This window comes from Chaetodon trifascialis, chromosome 8 (assembly GCF_039877785.1).
Source record: "Chaetodon trifascialis isolate fChaTrf1 chromosome 8, fChaTrf1.hap1, whole genome shotgun sequence".
NCBI lineage: Eukaryota > Metazoa > Chordata > Actinopteri > Chaetodontiformes > Chaetodontidae > Chaetodon > Chaetodon trifascialis.
Window position 1 is genome coordinate 16,166,811 of NC_092063.1, and position 21,578 is coordinate 16,188,388.

The 21,578-nt window shown below is 43.6% G+C and overlaps 1 protein-coding gene across 5 annotated transcripts in view; it reads right to left on the reverse strand.

Moving 5' to 3' along the window:
- prdm16 (PR domain containing 16) overlaps positions 1-21,578 on the reverse strand; it is a 180,420-nt gene that overhangs the window by 4,525 nt on the left and 154,317 nt on the right. The window contains exons 5-15 of one of the 5 annotated variants that reach the window (XM_070969433.1): positions 16,172-16,274; positions 12,235-12,436; positions 11,965-12,112; positions 11,517-11,670; positions 8,806-10,453; positions 8,561-8,645; positions 6,534-6,706; positions 6,269-6,346; positions 5,129-5,298; positions 3,435-3,606; positions 14-271 (exon numbers count right to left, since the gene is read on the reverse strand). In XM_070969433.1, the coding sequence (XP_070825534.1) occupies positions 14-271; positions 3,435-3,606; positions 5,129-5,298; positions 6,269-6,346; positions 6,534-6,706; positions 8,561-8,645; positions 8,806-10,453; positions 11,517-11,670; positions 11,965-12,112; positions 12,235-12,436; positions 16,172-16,274 (3,191 nt within the window). Of the gene's footprint in view, positions 1-13; positions 272-3,434; positions 3,607-5,128; positions 5,299-6,268; positions 6,347-6,533; positions 6,707-8,560; positions 8,649-8,805; positions 10,487-11,516; positions 11,671-11,946; positions 12,113-12,234; positions 12,437-16,171; positions 16,275-21,578 lie in introns of all 5 variants that reach the window. The other 4 variants (XM_070969432.1, XM_070969430.1, XM_070969431.1 and 1 more) reach the window with 4 other exon arrangements.

Consider the following 21,578-nt stretch of genomic DNA (forward strand, 5'->3'; position numbering starts at 1 on the left):
ACAAAATGAATACCTGCGAGTGTGCTCATAGCTCATAGCTAATGGAGCCGTCTCCGTCTCTTCCTCCTCCTCGTCCTCCTCATACACTCCTGTTGTGACAGGAGACGGGGACTCTGGCGCCTCGTCGTGAGACTTCTCTGTCAGGCTGCCTTCCTCCTCCTCCTCATCGTCGCCCTCCACTTCTTCTTCCTCCTCCTCCAGCCCCTGGAGGCCAAGCTTGGAGTTGGACAGACTGTGGCTGGGTGGGCGCTCGTCCTCTGCCTGGTCCACTCTGCAGAGGGATCAAAGTTTGAGGAGAGAGGAAGTGTCACTCATGCTAGCGGCTGTTTCTGAAACCGCTGCCTTGGTCCTCTCGTGTTCGTGACATTTCAGTACAAGAAACAGGCATTTAAGGCTAATGTAAAGTTAGATTTATCCAGTCTGTGGCACTGCGTGTGCTCAAGCACTGTTACAAAAGCAAACAAAAATTGGGAAAGACAAAAAAAAAAAACTGTCTGAAGTTTCCAGACTAAGTATGAGCAGCCAATCAGGGAGGGTCTGAGGAAAAGGTGTTTTAAATCTGAATCATGGGTCATGTAGTAGCCAGGGCTGAAAGATGCACAGAGGAGCAAAAAGGGAACGTATCTCTGGTTCTACTTCACTGGTTTTAAAAAAACATTTTCCAAATTGTCTATCATGAGGACCCCAACCTTATTTGCAAAAGTAAATCACTTTTTTTATTGTTTACCAGCAATGAATGAAAAATGAGAGGGACTCATTTTAGTTTGTTCTGTGAGTGGTGTGTCCAGTCTAAACATCTAAAGACATGAGTCATCACAAGCAGAGAGAGAAACATAAATAATCTGTTGAGAGCATGCACAGCCCAACTCCAGTGTCCACACAAACAACATGGGTGCTGACAGTCTGCCTGGAGCGCCTTTCAAACGGCTCGCATGTGATTAATTGGCCCACTCCTCAGACACAGAGCAGGAGATGCCCCGCTTCAGACTGGCTCCCCTCCACCCTGGAATGGCGGAACATACTCTGTGTGACTGAAGGAAGACGATGGCTGATCTGCAAACAGGCTATCAGCACACCACCATTATGACCTGCCATCTGTACATTTTCCAGCCAGCACCCCAACTCCCCCTCCATCACCCCCAGACCACGATGTCATGGCTCATGATATCATTTCCTCTGGGACGGCAAATTTACCCTTTCCATTTTTTGCCACACAGTGGACATTTATCAAATCAGACGGGATTACCTCTGGGAAGGGGTGCACAGGGACAGGATTGGGTCACACACAGTGGGTGGGTAAATGCGGGTAGGGGGACTTTGGGGGGGGCAAAGTTCTCCTCTTTCAATCTAGATTAAATATCACCATAATCAAATTGCAGAGCTAGTTGGCGGGGGAAAAGTCCATGCCTGTGCACGGAGAAAGAAGCGTAGCTCTGACATAGGGGGCCCTGGGTTTTGTCATTTAGTCTAAACACGTCAGTTGGGTGTTTGTGTTAGCGGGCTGGGGGTATGGATATAGCGGGTGGATGGGGGAAGAGCTCCATCATCAGTGGATCTCCTAGATAAATGCCTCAACCTGAGTCCCCCCCCCCCAGGGTCCAAACTGCCAGCCATTGTAGCCCAGTCCCAGACAAGGAACCAGCTCCAACTGAGGTTTCATCCAAACCATAGAGCTCAAGCCGAGGTCCGGGTCCTGGTTCCAGCCCTAATTACGACCTGGATTGTGGTCCCGAGGAGACAGATACCTCTTAGTCCTTCAACACTGCAGTGCTGGAAATATCTGTGTACATCTAAACCCTCTAACTTTTTTTTGTTTGAAACTTCCCACCCTCAGAGCAGCAGTGCTGCCTCAGCATCTACGACGTCCCCGGCTTGGAAAGTGGTCAAACAAAGTTTTCATGTGAACACAAGAGCTACCAGGGGCTTTTATTTTGACTGGCCACGATGCTGAAAATGGAGTTTTAAAGGGGGAGAAAAATGTTGCAAGAGCGGTTAAGAGCGATTACAGATAGTCATCCATGAATGTGTGTTTGCATTCGGCGTTTGACTTCAGTCACTCAGAGGGAGAATAAACAGTGGGCTGTCTGGTGGGAGGACAGAGAGCACAATACTTAGTCTGAATTACAGATATTAAAACGTCAGGCCAGCTTGTTGTGGATGAGACTCAGTATTGATCCCAGATGGCAGAGGGGCTAAATTGCCACTGGGTCTGCTGGCCATAATGCGTGTTGACAAGAGGGAGGGGGGATGATGGAAGAAGAGACAGACAGAAAGTGAGACTACCAGAAAGGAATTCACATTGAGAATGAGAGAGATGAAGAGTGTCTAGAGTCAAGGAAAGAAGCAAACCACTGACTGAAAGAGAAAAACATTTCATCCTCCTTCTCTTTCCCGACACCCTCTTCTTGCCTGAAACCTCTGAAGCTTCCCACCAACTGGGCTACTAACACTGAAAGCATTTCAGGACTTAAACTGCAGAGCTGACCTTTTCATCCACCATTTTCATTAGTGAGTGGAGAAAACACACACACAGGGCGATCACTCCTGCCAGAGTTAGCGGTAAGCAGAGCAATTTACCGACAACAGCGGCATACAGCAGATATAAACTGCAATTCTTCACAAAGACGGTTTCAATAAAAGTTTTCACGTGGCTGAAATGTATCAAACTGGGAAGATTTTGGTTGTTGAGATGAACTCACGCTGTGTCCCAAGTCCATACAACGAACAATTCTAAGCAGGTGTTAAAGTTTCACAACGGAAAAGTGAACACAAAGTAACTTTTAAAAGATTCAGAGCACATTAAATCTACCCGAATGCTTGTGTGCTGTTGAAATACACCTTTATCTCCCAATGCCATGAACAAAAGAAAATTCGAAGCAACCAACAGCAAACAAAAATTCAAATAACTGCAGAAAGATCTTAGAGAACAAACACACAAAATAGAGAAGTACATCATAGAAAAAACATTTTAGTTTTATATTTGTAAAACTTTGTTTATTAATGACCTGCAGTTGATCCAACTGCAACTACAGTTTGGAACTGGCTCAGCTCTGACATTGGTGATTATTGCCATGCACATTTAAACCACTAGAGGGCACTGTGCACCAAGTACAAGCACAGATGTGTGCAAGGCGAAGGGAGAAGAACTAAGAACTCTCGCACAACACACAAAAAGTGTGTTTCTGCTTTTGCATACCTGTCAGGACTACAAGTCCTCATAAGAGGACATATATAAGCGAGTCTTCAGTGAGGACATTTTACTAGTCCTTTCTGCTTTAGAGTTGGGATTACAGATGGATTTAGGACGAGGTTGGGGTACGAATCGGAGCTTGGCATGAAGAGCAGGTTAGACTCATGGATCAAATGTAATCACTAAAGGTCTTTGCAAAAATCTTAATTCAAATGTGGTCTGTGCAAGCGAGTTTCCTTGTTACCTCTTATCCGTGGAGCTGGAGGCCTGGTTCATCTCAGTGTTGGAAATGAAGTTGCGGATTTCTGAGAAGTATGAGTCCTCCTTCTCATCTAAAAGTGCATGATTGTCTGGCTCGGAGTTTGGGGAGGAGATGGTGGTTCCTAAGTTGGAAAGCATCCCAGACTGTTGGCTCACTGTTGGGGAAAGCGTGCAGACATACACATTCATACACATAAACACACATGGACACACCAGCCACACACAGACACACACAACCAAATACCCAAGCATGATTAGTTTGATGATCGTCATTATTCACATTTTAATATGAAGTCAAAACGATGAGATTATTCATGTTCATGGGATTTGTGCAGAAGATAAACATTGACAAAAGACAGAAGGCGAGCTTTGCAACCGACAGAAAAACTTTGGTATAATGTGTGTTCTTACATTTTCCTGCATGTTTTTACACAACCCTTCTCGGAAAAGTAAACAGGAGAACGCCACCGATTCACACAAGGGGTTTGAACTGAGGACGCTGCAGTTCATAGACAGAGTCTTTACTCCAAAGCAACGGGGACAGCCCATTATTTTGTCTGTAAAGAAGGATGTGACACTATCCTGGAAGAACTAAACTAATCTACGCTGGTTATTTTCTTCCTTCCCATGTAAAACACATGTTTGACTTTTAGAATATCAGAGTCCCGTTAGCTGTCTCAGCACTGGCCCGTCCCTCTCAGTAGTCGGAGCTGATCAGACACGCTCTTTACCGGCAGCATGCAGCTGATCATTCACAGTTCCACCACAGTCTTCTACTGCTGGCCAACGTGTAGTCAAACTCAAACCTTACTGTTGTTTTTTTTGCATTTATAGGTTTGGAAAATTATTTTCCCGTCATGGTGTTTTATTTCTGCTCTCTTTCTTACAGATTCTCTAACACCACTCTTGCATGAATCACAGCAGTATTTAAGGGGAAAGGATGGTGTAATTTACAAAATAGTGAAATAGCCATATTTGTATTTAAGTGCTGGAGCATTTGTCACATTTAGAAAAAAAGATAATAAACTCCAAATATATGGCTTTGTCAGCAGGAGCCAGGCAGTGTTTTCTTAGTCTTGTATTTGCAGTTTACATTGAATAATTTTAGCAGACGCTGCTGCTGCTTTAATCTGACTCACAATAAGGATATATCAGAAAAGAAAACATCTGGTCTCTCTGCCACAAGGAGCTCAACTGCCTCTTCTGAACACACACATCATCAAACAATGGCATCCTTTGGTATATGAGGAATGTAGTTTGCATGTTGGTGATGTGACAGCAGTTTACAGCTCCTCTGGGATTAAGCTGTATGAGGTGGAAACCACGTGTGCTGCATTCATTTCACAAGCTTGGATCACTCGGAGGTAAACACTCAAACAGGCAATCACTGAGCTGAAAACGTTTGCGTTCCATATTCAGCGGCACACGTCCATGTTAGACATAAAAAGGCTGTTTTTGGAAACACAGCAGGAAAAGTAAGTGTGAATTCTGTAATTAAGTGGTTTTCCTACTTTAAATAATTTGCAGCACCAAGTTAAACATTTATTGGGGTGAAGATTTGAAATTTTCCAAATGGGTAATGTGAGCCATTCATTATTCAGTCCATTAACATAATATAAAATACAGAGTCCCTGTTTAATGACTACACTTCAGTTCTCACAGATGTCGCAAACTGACCAGGAATGTTCTCATGCTCGTGCTTCTTGAGATGGCGGTCGAGGTTGGTTTGCTGACCAAAGCAGCGGTTGCACAGGTGACACTTGAAGGGTTTCTCCTTGTTATGGATGTTGCGAACGTGGCGTTGAAGATTGGATGAGATGCTGAATGAGCGGTCACAGTATTTACACCTGCCAAAGGAGAACAGAAGGATGTGAATGTGGGTTTAAAGAACAGCACAGCAGCATCGTGAGCAGGGACTGCCCTTCAGCCGGAGATAGAGGCAGGATTCATGGCGACTTTATTATTCCGCTGCTGAGGTGAGCAACAAACTCCTTAAGGCTCAACTTACTTGTTAAAAAAAATACTTGGATTTTTAAAGAAAGAGCAATTGGTTTCAGACAGTTTTACGAGGAGCACACTTTAGAGAATGTTTCAGTACAGTCCTGCAGTCTCCTAAAAAAACCCCTGAAGAATTTAAACTACACAGCAGTTGTGTTGCCATAGATATCCATTTTAAATCCAGTATTCATGACTGACTTTTATACGTTTTCATCCAATTTTCACCAGGGATGCACCGTTCTGACGCCACAATTCAGGCCATCTGTTCTGAGTTGAGGTATTTCCAGTTTCCAGCGCTCTCTTTTTCCCAAAATAAAACATTTATACCACAGGGTGTGGAACTCAGTTGGGATCATTGTTATGTAGTGTAGTGAAGTAAAATTAGGCCAGGAATAGCTCCGACTCTAAAAAGTCAGCAGCCTGCCATGACTTACTGAACATAACTGACATAATAAATGTACAGTTACATGAATGGCTCATGTCTGGCTGATACCTGATCCAATTTTAAGGCCAGCATTGGTCCCCACATGGCAGATTGCAGGTGCATCCCTAATTTTCTCACCTTGTTCACAAATAAAACATAGATAAATTTATGGATATTTAGAACAAAAAACCTGCAACAAGCCTAGGTCTCCTGTTGATTCAACCAAGCACAAACAGAAGAAACTCTCAAAAAAAGCAGTGACAAGCAAAGTCAAGCATAGAGAACAGCAGTAGGACAAGCAGACAAAGGGAAATGCATCAATGACAGCATCCGTGGGAGCAAAGAGCCTTTCACAAAGATTAAAGACCAAGCTGAGCTTGAATAGAATAAAATACCTGTAGGGTTGTTCCCCTGTGTGTGTCCGCAAGTGTCTGGTGAGGTTTGCCGAACGAGGGAAGATTTTCCCACAGTACCTGGAGGGGAGAGTGGACAGAAAGGCACAGAAAAAGAAGTAGAAGAAAATATGAGGATGGTTGAGTAAGGTGAAATTAAATATGTGTGTAAATGTCACTGCAAACATTTTAGGCAACACAATACAATTTCATATATGTGAGCACCTGATCAACACAGAAAATAACACACTGCACCACGAACACTTACCTGCAGGCGTAACGCTCCTTGCCCTTGCGGAGGATGGCGTCTGAGAGGGAAGGTGGTGGCGAGCGGAAGTTGAACAGTGGATGAGCCGAGTGTTGCAGTGAGTTGGGCGGCGCGTCCAGTTTTAGAGCGCCAAAGCTCTCCAGCTTCTCTGTCATGTTCTCCATGGCTGACATCTGGGAAGGAGGAGCGTGAGGTGATGGTAGAAAACAAACAAAAAAAACAGATAAAAGGTCAGTTTTTAGTTTTCAAAGTGGATCACATTCATTCAAACAGATTGTGTATTAAGGCTTTAATGAGAAACCTTGCAGTGATAAGCTCATTGCAGCAGTACTGTAATCATACCTCAAGATAAGGCACTGAATTTGGTTTCTGTGTGTGTGTGTGTGTGTGTGTGTGTGTGTGTGTGTGTGTGTGTGTGTGTGTGTGTGTGTTAAAAGAGAAAAGGAAGCATTGAAAACAAAGACACAATGTCAGAAAAAACCAGGGAGCGAGAGAAGGAGACAGAGAGCGGAAGCAGTGTATCAGAGGTTAGCCTTGTTGTTTGTGCTAAAGGCGAGTCACCTCCATGACCTGTAACACATTCAAAAATGATCAAGTACCATTCCTCCAGTGCGCCCTCCACACACCCTCACCTCCAGTTCAGCCAAGGCTTTGTTCCCTACCTCTTGCCTTCTCCTGCTGAAGCTACTGTTGCAGGCCGGCAAACTGGCTAAATGAGGCATTCAAGAGTCCCGATCGGAGCTGTACAATACAGTTTGAGATACCCCCAACTGATAGCCGCTTCCCCTCCCCTAGAAGCTTGTGAACAAAGGGGGCCGGTTATGTAGGAGTTTATTTGCCAAAAACAGCTTACATCCTTCCTTTTTTTAGTGAATACGGGATGGGAGAGACACAGGGACAGACACTCTGTCTCAATGTGTTTATTCGCAGTCTGAGAACCGGTGGAGGGGGAGAGGGTGATTCCGTCATGAGCCTGAATTAGAGGTGGCATTGTGTTTGGATCAGTGGGAGTATCACAGCTGAGAAACTCTGATATGAGAAGTTCTTACATGGGAGCCTGTGAAAACTTTTCATCCTGGGATATTGATCAATTACGATCTGATGTCTTCATAAAGGCAGCAAAGAGGAGATTGTTTAGGCCATATCGTTATCATCCAATGATGAATAATACAATAACTCATTTGTTAAGAAATAACTACACACATATGATTAATGTCATACATGTAAAAGCATGTCCATGTGTAAATTTATCTTTCTGCTTATGCACCAAATGATTGTATTGCAAAGTCACTGTTGATAGAGGACACAGATTTCCAGGTCAGATTAAACTGTTTCCCCAACGAGAGCCCCCCATTCTCCTGGAAACAAACACAGGATGTCCTTGATGGACACGGTGCTATTATCTAGCCAGCCAGCCAGCCACAGAAAAAAAAAACTTGGAGGGGGCTGAGTTATTAGCTTGCCTGTGGGCTCCCAGTACATGAAACAATGCCACAACTAAGATTAGCGTGGCCAAGAGAGACAGTTTGTTACAATTCAAACAGTTATTATTCTCTCTTTTATTAATACTATCATTCCTTGTAATCAAGATTTGTAGAGGCAGGGAGGGTCTGGGGACAGCCAAACAATGTGACTGATTATCAAAGGGGCTGCGATAACAGACTGTGTCTTCTGAAAAAGGTAAAAGTGACGAGGTACACAGGCGCCATTCAGTAAACAAAGGAAGAAATCATACAGAACCCTTGAGAAAATAACATCAACACTGTGGAATGATGATGCATAGGGCCCTATCAATTCAGGCTGAAGCAGCGTGGGAGGCAGGAGTGAGGTATTTTCACATAATACATGGTTTGAAAATAATAGTCAATAGCATCTGGGAATAATAAGCCTGTATGCAATACCTGGAGGTCAATTCCCCTGTTTGGTATTCCCTTGCTGTAGTTTTTGTTCAAAGTACATGTACCATTTATTGCTTCTAAGTGCCTTCCTAAGTTTGAAATGTGTATGTGTGTGTGCTGTAAGCCCACCTGTGGATGGAAGAGTGGCGGTGAGGGCCTGAGGAACTTTTCCTTCAGAGCTCCTACAGGGTCGAGTAGCTTCCTCTTCTCCACCCTGCTGGACCAACAACAAGGCAGAGGGTTACGTACCAAGGTCAGAGTTCATCTACAACACCCAACCGTACAAGAAGCTCTACCTTCAATGTGTGAACATAAAAGCGTTGATGTTGCTCATGTGGAAATAGCAGTTTCTGGTCTAATCGGGGCTGAAATACCTGTATATGGGGTCCATGAAGAATGCTGAGGGCTTGGCGTAGTGCAGGGGTGGGGGCTGGTGTGGTTGTGCCTGAGGCTGCTGGTGCTGGACAATGGAGGATTGGTGCAATAACTGGGAATGGGGGTGTGGAAACCCAGCTGGGGTTTCATCCTTGATGGAGACCCCCTTTCCAACTCCAAAGATGTGGTTCTTTCTATTTTGTGGCTCAGCTGCCACACCGTTATGACCACCTCGGCTCCGGCTGCCAATGCTGAGGTCCAATGGCTGTTCTTCACTGCTAGATATTGCTAAAGGTCCACTACTACTCCCAGTACTACTGTTGGGGTTTGAGGGGTTTGTTGGGGTGGAAGGAGGTAACTTGGTCTCCTTGGACTTTGTGGTGAGATCAAATGGTGACTCTGCTGTGGGGGCAGGAGCTCCTGGAGCACCAGAAACCAGCTTGTGCAGCTGTTCGCGTGGTGACTTAGGCTCTGCCTTAAAGAACATGCTAGGATTGAGGGTGCCTCGATCAGCACTGAAGGGATAAAGGGAGTTGTGGAAGTTGGGCAGGAACTGGAAAGGAAACATGGAATGGTAGGGCAATTGACCCATCTTCTTCTCCTGATGAAGACCAATCAAACCTGGACCAAAATATTTCTCAGCAATAGAAGCGATCGCTTTGATGGAATCTGTGGTGGCTGCGTTGGCATTTGTAGTGGTGGGTGGGAGGGCTTGCTCATCCGGCGGAGGGAAGAAAGAGGGGTGGGATGATGCAGAAGAGAGAAAAGGACGTTCGATAGGGAGGTTCCCCGAACTAGACATGGCTGATACCAACGCACTGTTCGTGTCTTCTAACTGGTTGCCTTCTTGACTTGATATGGCCCCAGATGGCTTCCTTCTTTTACCACTTCGCTCACGTTCACTGTCTCCATCGCTCTCCAGGTCAGAGCCATCACCTGAAGCAGTACCAGTGGTGGTGTCCAAATCTGTCCCGCTTGTGGTATTAACGTCTTCAAGGTCACTACCGTCAGACATATCTACCATCTTGGATTTTGGCTTGGCTTCTCCACTAGAAGACAAATCCAGTTTGTTCTCTTTTTCTTTGTCTTCCAGCAGACTGAAACCATTACCTCCATTGCTGTTTGTGGAGCTGACCAGGGACAGCGGAGGGGCATCTAGAGGACTACGAGGCAGCTTCACCTCTTGACTGCTGCCGCCCAGCGGGCTCTTTATCAACGGACTTGCCGGCAATAAAGGTGGTCGTGGATACAGTGATGGTGGGAAGATACCTGGGAAACCATGTGGGAGGGATGGGAAGCCATGGGGTCCTGGGGAAAAGGGTAAGCCAGTCTGAGGGTGAGGTCGGGAGGGAAAGTAGTCAGTGAAACCTAAACCAGACTGGTTCAAACCTGCAAGGTGGGGATGGTGGGACTTGGCCTTGGCCATGATGGGGCTGGAGCTCATGGGGATGCCAGGGTTGAACATCCCTGCTGGAGAGCCATAATGGTTTTTTCCCTCACAGAAGCGGCGATGCTTGTTGAGGGAGGAGGTAGTGCTGAACAACTGCCCGCAGTCCTTACACTTGATCTGGGTGCGGCAGTCAGCATGCATACGCTTGTGGCGGCAGAGGTTGGAGAATTGGGTGTAGGATTTGTGGCACACCTCACCTGGGGGAGCAAAAAGATGCAGCCCATCAGGGCCTGGTTAAACCCATTTTAACACTGTCTCTAACTTTGTATACCAAATCAACAGCAACCATACATCTGAATGGAAACTGCTGATTAAAGCAGCAGAAAAGGAAGGGACTGTTTTCTATGAATGAAACCAACCACTAATCCTGCAAACAAATCAACCCTGATTTATTGTATCTACACTCTATGTGTAGTAATATTAATAATAACAATAATAGTAACACTTTATTTGTATTTGTATGCCACTTTTCATACAATAATTGCAGCTCAAAGTGCTTTACAACAAAGATATAACATATACCAAGTACTTCACATAAAAAGGACAAATACAGCGATAGAAAATTAATGCAAAATAAGATTGAGAATAAAATCCATTCACAATAATGATAATAATAATAATGGTTAAAAATAAGATACAAATAAAGATGAAAATAGAAGCATCAAAGATCTCCACAGACTTCTTATTCCTTTCCTAGAGGGCAGTTTGCAATTAGAGACTTAATAGGAGAGAACTAAGAAAGTATTTCACCTTGTGTACACGCTCTACCAATCGGTGCCGCTGCCTATGAAGCATTTTACTGCCAAAAAATTACTGAATTTATGCAAGAAAGATCATAAGATACATATGTATTTAGCTGTCTTAAAGAGAGTTAAAAATAGGTCTCTGATTACCATCACGTAATGACACAATTATGATATGAAATTGTGTGAACATCTCATGTTATTATAAAGTAGTTCAAATGAATCTAAACTATTTGTCATGGAAATATAGTAACAGAAATAGAAAAAAAGAGTGTAAGTGAACAGTTAAAATGTATTATTTACAGTATATAATCAAATTAACAGCATTACACTGATCCCTGGATCAGTGTGTTTAGTTCATAGAACGCAAACAGGATCAAAAAGTTGGTGAAGACTGCAGGGTGATGGAGAGGTAGATGAGGAAGAAAGAAAAAGGTCTAAAATATATTTCAAGTTTCAAGTTTCAAGGCACAAGTTACGAATAAGGCGGTCATTAACTTCCAAAGCTCTCACTTACAGATAAAGGGTTTGACACTGCTGTGGATGTGCTTGTGCTGCTTGAGGCCTGATGAGGTGGCAAAGGTCTTGCCACACTCAGGACACGTGTGAGCGCGTGCCCCCACGTGCTGGGAGCGGATGTGGCGCTGGAGGTTGCTGGGATCTGTGAACACCTGAAATTTGAAATAAACATAAAAAAAACAATGTAAACGCCATAATTAAATATGCAAAAAAATAAAATAAAAATGTTCCTGTTTGTATTATATTTTGCCATTCTGAGCATTGTTAGTGAAAATATACAGTGTTTTCATTGCTTTAATAATAAACTACTAACGTCCATATGTTGTTCTTTCACAATTAATAAATCTATGTCCAGCACCGTTACAAGAGAAGCCTAAAAACTGAATTTCTGAAGTAGATGAAGCCTGTGTGTCTGGTGCACAACTTACGTGCTGGGTATGCTGTACCTTATCACAGTTTTCACACTCAAAGCGCTTGCCACTGTCATGTGACATCTGGTGACGGATGAGGTTAGACTTCCAGTTGAAGGCTTTGGGGCACTGGTCACACTTGTACTCCCTCTCCTCTGTATGGACTATCATGTGCTGGCCCAGACTAGTAAAGGAAAGCACAAGTGTATTCATTCACTCTCATTTGTAACCCAGAGAATAAGCAGACTGTATGTGCTGAAAGTGTATATCTTCATGTTTAGACATTGTGATCATGTGTCTGTCTACCTGTACTCATTTGGGAAGATCTTCTCACAGTCTTTACACTCATGGACGGGCTCGTCGCTGTCCTCGCGTTCCTGTTTGAAGTCTTCTCTCAGTGTGTCAAAGATGGAGCCGGTACTGGAGCACGAGTACTTCTGATGCCGCCGAAGCTCAAGTGTTGAGGAGAACAGCTCATCACAGTCTTCACAGCGGTACATCTGCTCGTCTGCACATACACGCACAAACACACACAGATTTGTTTCGCTGTCACACTTCAGTTCCTTGAAATATGCTGAAATCTACCTTAAAGGCTTGAAGAAAACTTTTACACACTTTTGATATGAATAATAAAACCTCAACCTTTTAAATGGTACTGTTTTACACTAGGAACATTGCATTCTGTTTTTATTTATGTTTTCCACAGTGTCCCATGTTTTTTCAAATCAGGGTTGTAATTGTGTCCAATGGTTTTTAATGTATGCAAACACAAATTACATTTTAAGGGAGTCGAGACAAAACCAGCTTTAATGTGCATAAAGAACATTAAGTGCTGGTTTACATCCTGGCATTTACTAACTCCTGCATGTTGCATCATCCAGAAGATGCAGAACCAAGTATGCGGCTGTATTAAAAAAAACCTCTTGACACCAAAGAACAAAAATCTATTCCCTATCTCTGTGTTAGTTACAGCTAAATAGACCCCCATTAAATGGTAAAAGCAACAATCTTGCAATTGACGTTCACATAAAAAGGAAATCAATTAGCAGTGAAATGTTGCCTTCATTAACGCAGTTAATTGCTTGTTAAAGCAAGTGTTTGCTTGAGACTTTAGGTGTAATAGCACACAGGGGAAACAATAGGGGCTGGTCTTCCCCCTCCATGTTGATAACCTTTACAATACTTCTCACCACCAAGGTCAAATACATAAAACGCAGGCCAGCTTTTTCAATAGCGAGTTCCTGAGTCAGATGCCAAGTTCAACAGATCAGGGGAAAGCCCAGTGGAGTGTCTTTGTGCACGGGCGTGTGAGTGTGTGTGTGTGTGTGTGTGTGTGTGTGTGTGTGTGTGTGTGTGTGTGTGTGTGTGTGTGTGTGTGTGTGTGTGAACATTTTCCAAAAAGAATGAGCCATAAGGAACAGAGGTAAGCGGGGCAGAGTGGCGCCAACCCCATGGTGATTTCAGCGCCAACCTGCCATACCCTCTTTGCCATGACCCAAGCAGCCAGCGTCTGAGTCGGCCCACCAGGTGTCCCAACACGCCATACACACCCATCCATCATTTCAAGCTGCACTAAATGAGTTTATCCAAAATGACTTACAGTGCATGGCTCACCTGTTTTCTACTGCATGTGACCGTTTATCCAGCTGGAACTTCTTGGACACATTAAAAGGGCATTAGTGTAGCAACATCAATGTGTCTAACCTTGGGGAGAAGGATAAATGACCTTCTGGTCAATGGGCCATTACGCCGAGCTCAAATGCTAAACTAACTCGCTCACTTTGACACCAGCGTGTGCATATTTCATGGAGAGCGAGTGTTTTACTGTGAGATAGTTGCTCAAACATCTCAACACTCAGATACTTTTCTAAACTAAAAAATATTGGGGAGAATGTGTTTGTGAAAAAATACCTTGCAACAAGGATACTCAGGTGCACATGTACGTGTTTTAGAAAGGATGCATGTAAAATATAAAGGTGCTTGCGTGTGTGCATCAGTGCGCCTGTGTTTTTTCAGTTCGTCTGGGAGAGTGGGGTGGGGTGGGAGGTGGAGGGGTTATAAAGGGGAGACTAATAGCTCTCTGGGAGACGAAGGGAAGCACAATTATGTGCAGTTTAGCAGCTAATCTGGGAGCATGGGTGAGGTCTCAGGGGACTCCTCAAGTCCTCTACTTCAAATTCCTTCTCCGATAAGCCAGACACAGAGAGCAGGGCTGCACTGCCAAGCTCCCACTCAGCCCTGCTACCTTTCTCTCTCTCTCACACACACACAAACACACGGAGACAAGCACACAAAACACCATCATCTCTACAGTAGGCTGACTGCGTCTCTTCGTCCACCGCTCTGTCTGCTTTTCTGTCTCTCTTGCTCACAAATAAACATCTTAAAACAGCAGATGAACTGTTGCACCTCATCTCACAGCGCCACATACTTTGACTCTGACACGCACATTCTGGCAGGTGGAGAGTGTCTCTTTTCTGTCTGTCTGCCTCCGCCGCTCTATATTTTGCATAATACACACAGAGGAACTGAACAAATCATTTACAAGTCTGCCCCGTCTTTGACACACTCCTACAACATGCCAATCTGCTTCTTTTCAATAGTCAAGCTTGCTCTGAGCTCCCGTTTCCTCCTGTTCCTTTGGCATGGAGATCTGTGCATCATGTGGGGGTGGGGGTGGGGGTGGGGGGACTGGTTAGCAGAGTATCTCACGCACATCTTGTTCTCCCCTCCACCATTTTATAATCAATGACAAGTAAGAGTAATCAGATTTTTATTTTTTTTTTTCATCCATGGTTCCAGAAAGACTGGAAACACAACAAAACAACGTTACCTGACAACAGCAGTTCACCACAATAAGTCCAAGATGTTTAAGGAAATACAGCGGAAACATGGCCCCTTTTCCGCTCAAGTGAACTTTGAGAGAAAAGCCTGGATTGACAGTGAGCAGCTGTCCAAGTTAGATTATGAGATAAAATGTTAGACATATTCAGTCTGACATATAGAGGCACAGTTGAAAGGCAGTGAGCACCATGAATCGGGTTACCCACTCAGACGGAAGACGGGCGGGTGAGAGCACCTAAAAACATGGCGCACAGTGTACAGCAGGGTGGAGGAGCACTTAACACACATGATCTTGTAGATTTTCTTGTTACAACTCAAACGAAAATACGCAGAAAACTACAGATAGATAAATTATGGGACATATCATCTATTTCATCTAACACCATTGACCTGACAGCCAGTGTTAGGGGACTTGGTTTTGATTTGTCAGCATAAATTGTAATTTGCGTAACCTTTCACACATGCCAAGCAAAGAAAGTGGACTAAAAGATCACTGGATTAATAAAAAAAAAGGGTTTCAGGTTACCACATCAGGTTCAACCAACTTATTTCTTTTCAATAATTGAATCATTTATTTAATACATTTTAGTCATTTTAAATGTTTGATGTTTCGCTTTTTTGATTTTGTAACTATTTTTGAACAGATGCAGTAAAAGCGCCACAAAACATCATAAAATAGGTTTATTCCAGTTTTTTGTTTTAGTTTTTTAACCCCAAGCACGGGGCTCATCCCCGGAGGGACAGAGTCACTAACGCACGCAAAGTCCGTCAGTCTGATACTGAAATAGCCAGATGGCCACAAAAACTTAAACAAACAAAATAAAAAAAACACTTAGACTGAATTCAGGGCACAAACTAAAAACGTTGATTTATGACTAACAAGATAGGCCTTTTATTCTTTAGTTGATGTGATAACTCAATTTAAATGTCCTCAGTCTCCTGTAATGTATTCTTGGGGACGTGGATTCCTCAGAATTTGTTTGATCTTTCCGTTAACAGAGAATTTCTACTCACTATGGATGCAATATGACAAGTACCAATTGACGCCCTAACACAGTATTTCAGGCAAAGAGGCCCATTACATCGCAGCATTGTGAGCGCAGCATTCAGAGCAGACTCTCAGGAGCAGCCTTCATTATTGGCAGGCCTATTTTAAATGACAGCTCCAAAACGGCCGTCAACCAGATGCTTTAATGCGGGATTTAATTCCATCCTGGAAATTTATGATTCGAATAATTCACATTTCTTGAGGAAAGAGAAAAAATCTTGGAGGGAGAGATTGTGTCTTTTTTCCCCCGTCACATTAGCGGGGTTATGGAGTGTGCTGGCCGCGAAGGCAGCACAGGATGCAGGTTGGAGTTTGTTTAAAATGTGCGCTAATGACGCGCATTAATCTTACCTTGTAGGTTGGGTGCCATGGATCCCTCGGGGAAAATACCGTCCTTCATATACACTAAAAGCTCCTCCCCTGCTTCAATGTCCCGGACAGCTTTATAATAAATCTGAGGAGAGAGAAAGAGTGGGGGAGACTTTAACTTAAGGTCAAGATGGAATTAATAAGTGCGGACCCCCGCGTATTTATTATCGCAGTTAAAGGAAGCCCTAATGACGAAACTGATCATATTAACACGGGCTATTAAGAGGGCTGTTATTAACAAAATAAACATCATACATGCCTAAAGTCAACATTATTCAGGCTGCAGCAGAGTTATGGAAACATACTGTATTCGGAAACATTTCACAATTTATTTCTACCCATTAAAAGCCGGACCGCAAGATGTTATTTTAATGCACGAAACAAGACAATGATTTGTTTTTAATCCACATTTATAAAACTTTCTAAATGTTGAAAAACGAATAGGAAATAATACTTTCTTCCGTTACAATTCACGTAAAATATAGCAAAAAACAGGGCTGCCTTTTTCCACAAAGACTTAGTCAAACATTTAAAAAGAAAAGCGAAAATGCAGAGGAAACCCAGACGGTACAAACACTGCTGTAATGAGTCTGAACAGTCTGAAAGAAAAGCGGTGAGAGAAACGAAAATAAACATCAAACCGCTCAGCTGCTCTGCGTTTTTGTTTTGTTTTTTCAATTCTTGTTATTATTCTTATTATTTACAACTGCAGCAAACCGGGAAATGTCGAGTCTTTATATGAACAGAACTAATCCTTTTTTATTGAGCTAATTTAACTTGTGTGATCGGGCATAAATCACTTTTTTTCTTAAAGGTGAGCAAAACACAGAGCAGGAATAATGGCAATATTCGAGGCCACTGAGAGCCGAGGCCTTGTCCACACTCTGTCCGACATCTAGAAAATCCGCCAACCAAGCCAAGCTGTCACACACACATTCATACTAAAGACAACTCGACCACAATTAACGTGTATCAATTTCCAAAAAGTCATATTACAGCTTCATGCATCCCAGCAAACCGCAGCGCAAACTACCACTTGAAGCTGCAGGCAGGGGCTGTGATCCCTGAACACATGGGGGCGCTCTGCACCAATTCAACGAGGCCACCACAACAAGGAGGGCTGAGCGCACTCATTCATACACACACACACACACACACAGAGGCCGGTGAAACTAACTTTAAGTGTTAATGCTCTTAAGATGAGACAAGGAGCACAGGCCTGAATCAATGATTAAATCACGTATTATTACTGTTGTTATTATTAGTAGTAGTAGTACCAATATTATTATTACTATTAATACCGGGCTACGTATTTACAACAATTACTCTTCTCGCAGCGGCTGCGGCTGCCGCTGCAATGTTTCGACCTGACCTTTCTTTTCTCCGTGAGACGGAAGAGTTGCGAAAGTTGCGCGGCGCTGCGGAGAGCCTCCAGCTGCAGTAGCACTTCAGTCCCGGTGGAGTTGGCGACGCAACCCATAGTAGGTCTACCGGAGAGGGAGCGGGGCGCTGGAGCGGACAGGGCCGGGGAGAGGAGGTCTCAGAGCGCCAGGCGCGCTGCGCACGGTCGGTGATGGTTCCCTCTGGCTGGATGAAGCCCGACGCTCCTCCGCTGGGCTACTCTCTAATCTAGTCAGTGAGCGCGTCTTTGATGATGATGATGAGTCTCTCTCTCTCTTTCTCTCTCTCTTTCTGACTCTCTCTCTCTCTCTCATTAGTGATTCCCTATTGCCCCTTGGTGCTCTCTCGGTTACCCGTCGGCCACTCCTCCTCGTCTTATCTCCAGCCAAAAGGATTGAGGGATCTGCGGCGCAGACCCCTCCCCGCATCTCCGATCCCAGCCGCCGTTTTGGCCGCTTGATAAATCTATTACTGATGGAAATAATGGATAAAGCAGCCGGACAGGCTTGCGCTCACTCTGTCAGTCACTCGATCACTCTCAAACACACCCGTGCAAGCGCGGACAAATACACGCACACGAACACTGGCGCAGAAAATGGTGCGATAGGCCCGTTATCGATTATGTTATTGAAGTTTTATTCAAAACGCAGTGATATTATTTCGTTCTCTTTATTCCAGTCTGGTCTGATAAAAACCACACTAACGATGGGAGCGATTTCTTTAGGCTCTGAGGCCAAGTCTTAATTTAATGGTCAAAATAGTAACCTGAGCTGTTTTAAGATTATATTTTAATACAGCGCGTGAAGAGTGAAAACGTCTCTTTTCATCTTCGAACACTTATTTTAAAAACTTATTCATTATTAACATGTTTTTTTTCTATTTGTTTTTGTCATTTTTATTGATATTTGTAGCTGGAAAACAGAAAAAAACAGTCAATACGCAAGACACACAAATGGACACAGGCGGAAAAAAATTATAAAGGATAATCACCGTCGCATTTGCTATTTAAATACTTCCGCAATATTTATATGCAATATACCTTGTTATCTATTTATTTAAAAACTTTTGAAATACCTTAATTTGTGACGTTAATGACACGTCATTATTAGAACTGATTGTCACCAAATATAACTTTTTTTTCAATGAATACAGCCAGTTGATAAATAAGGACATTCAAATTAAATTCATCATTAATATTTGTGGTATTTGCAGCATTTTGAATCTTTATAAATCTGTGTGTGTGTGTGTGTGTGTGTGTGTGTGTGTGTGTGTGTGTGTGTGTGTGTGTGTGTGTGTTCTACAGTAAGGCCCAAACACTCAGACCTGTCTTGACCTCTTCCCATCTCTGTCCAGTGTTCAGGGGACAAATGTCTCATCGATCAATGCCAGCCATAGGGCCTGCAATAATCCCCCACTGTGGCCTCAGACACACACACACACACACACACACACACACACACACACACACACACACACACACACACACACACACACACACCAGTGTCTGTTTATTGATGGATCCATCGTGGGGTAGAAGGGCAGATCAAACAGCATTGGAAAGGGTTCCACTCCAAAACACAAAAGATGAAGGACTGACAAGAAAGTGGACAAGGTTCATCCTCTATTCAAACCCCAATCAATTACACACACACGCACACACACACATGCACACATGCACACACACACACACACACATACACACACACACACACACACACACACACACACACACACACACACACACACACACACACACACTGCTCCTGCACTCTCTCAGCCATTTCCTGCAATAGATGAAACTTGGCTTTAGAAACACTCAGTGGGCTCACTTACACACCAGTTTGGGTGATTGTTGGATTGAATGGGAACTATTTCACTGGTGTAGACACACACACACACACACACACACACAAATACACGCACACACAGGGAAACTGTTGATTTGCCGTGTTTTGTTGAGCCATAATTTAAGATGCCTGAATATTGCATTAGGATGAAATTGCAAGCAGGATTAAGTGAGAACTGTTACTGGAAATGAGTGTGTGTGTGTGTGTGTGTGTGTGTGTGTGTGTGTGTGTGTGTGTGTGTGTGTGTGTGTGTGTGTGTGTGTGTGTGTGTGTCTGTGTGTCTGTGTGTGTCTGTGTGTATGAGGACTGATTGTGAAGAACAGACAATAACATAGGTGTCCACAGACAGACATTTCTTGGTCAGAAAAACTCAAAATCCTTCAGCACTTCGACAAAACTGTCCAGGGTGCATTTGTTGTGCAGTATGCACCACATGTACATGGAAACAAATATATGAAATAATGCCAAATTATTGTATGACCATAAATATCTAAATTATGCATGATCATGCACACATTTGTTCATCTTAAATCATTAATGACAAACAAATAAACAAATAAATTATCCACTTGCTTTTTAAAAGGTTACTGGCCGCATTTGAATTTGCCCCGTGTGCACATATTTCCATAAGCTCATGCATTGTGCAAAAGAAAAGAAAAATCACTGAATAGTCTGTTAAATTATACATTTTAGCACTGAGTGGCTGTGCATATGTGTGTGTGGTGTTTGTAAATAAATGATAGGGTCATACCTGTGAGCCACTATACAAAGCAGCTGGTCTGGCATACAAAATCAAAGCTGTTCACTAAGTTAAAAAAAAAAAATGTAAAAAACACGAGAAAAAAATAAATAAATAAACAGTCAAAAATTGTGCACGTGGCCTTTTCTGGGTCTGATAATTCTCCACGATTTTCGCCAGTGCCCTGATTCTTTCTTTGACATTGTGTGGCAGTGGCAGGGGGCACTGATGTGAAAATCTTAAAAGGATTAGACGGGTTGGTGTTGCCAGCCAATTGGTGCTTGTCAATCTCGGAGGCCCCTGTGTGTTCCCTCTCTCACTTGGTCCAAGCCCCCTTTCTCTCCGTCGGTCAGGCTGAATGTCTGAAGCTTAAATGGACACACTAGCCTGTCCCTTCGGTGTGACAGAGTGACAGGTGGCAGATCAAGACATGAGGACAGAGAAAGGAGACAAAGACAACGAGGAACAGGCAGCTAGAGACCGAGACAGGAGGGGGAAAGAGCCATGTAGGCAGGGATTAGGAAACAAATAAGAGCAGAGTGACAGGAATGTGGAAACACACGGGCAAGTCATAAAGATGCATTTGGCTACTGTCATACTGCCATCATGTTTTCTTGGTTTGCATTTGTTTTGAGATGACGTCTTCTCATTCTCACTGCCCCGTGGATGCATTTTTTTTTTATTTCTAGAGCAAATTTTGCACTCATTCTATCCCAGTACATGACTGTGAGTCATCAGGATTGTCCAAACTGAACTGAAAATGAAATGTGTATCACATAACGAGAGTAACTCCACTGGTATTTCATTTAAAGAAACTGGGACAAGAGTCAGCAAAGCAAAACTGGAAAAAAAAAAAAAAAACAGCCTCTGCAGGATAAACAGAAACAGAGAAACATGCTACTATACTGCAGCAGTAAGCTGTGGCACACACGTTGCATGGGGTTGGGGTTAGGGCCTAGTTAAGCAGTTGGGGTTTTTATGGTCAATGGCTGGGCATCTTTCCAAAAGTATCCGATGCCTTACCCAGGTTTCTTTCGAGTGAGAGAGATGGGACTTAAGAGGCAAAATGGGGGAGAAACTGCTGCCTCCACAGAAGAAGACTGTGCCTTGGATAATGGTTATTATAGGACTCGGGAGTGTCAGGCTATTCTTCAGCCTCTTTACATGGGTCATTTCCTAACAGCACTGGCAACTGGCCCAGCCACAGACACACAATAAAGCCATTCCTTGGTCATTACCAGCCCACACATTCTGCTACCTCAACGGTAAACACACACACATGCACACACAGACTCACATGGATCAACCAAGCATCCCCACTCCTCCTTGTCTGCGCCTCTTGTCGACAACACGCTGCTGTTTCTCTCATATCTGGACCACAAATCCCACCAGGACATGTCTA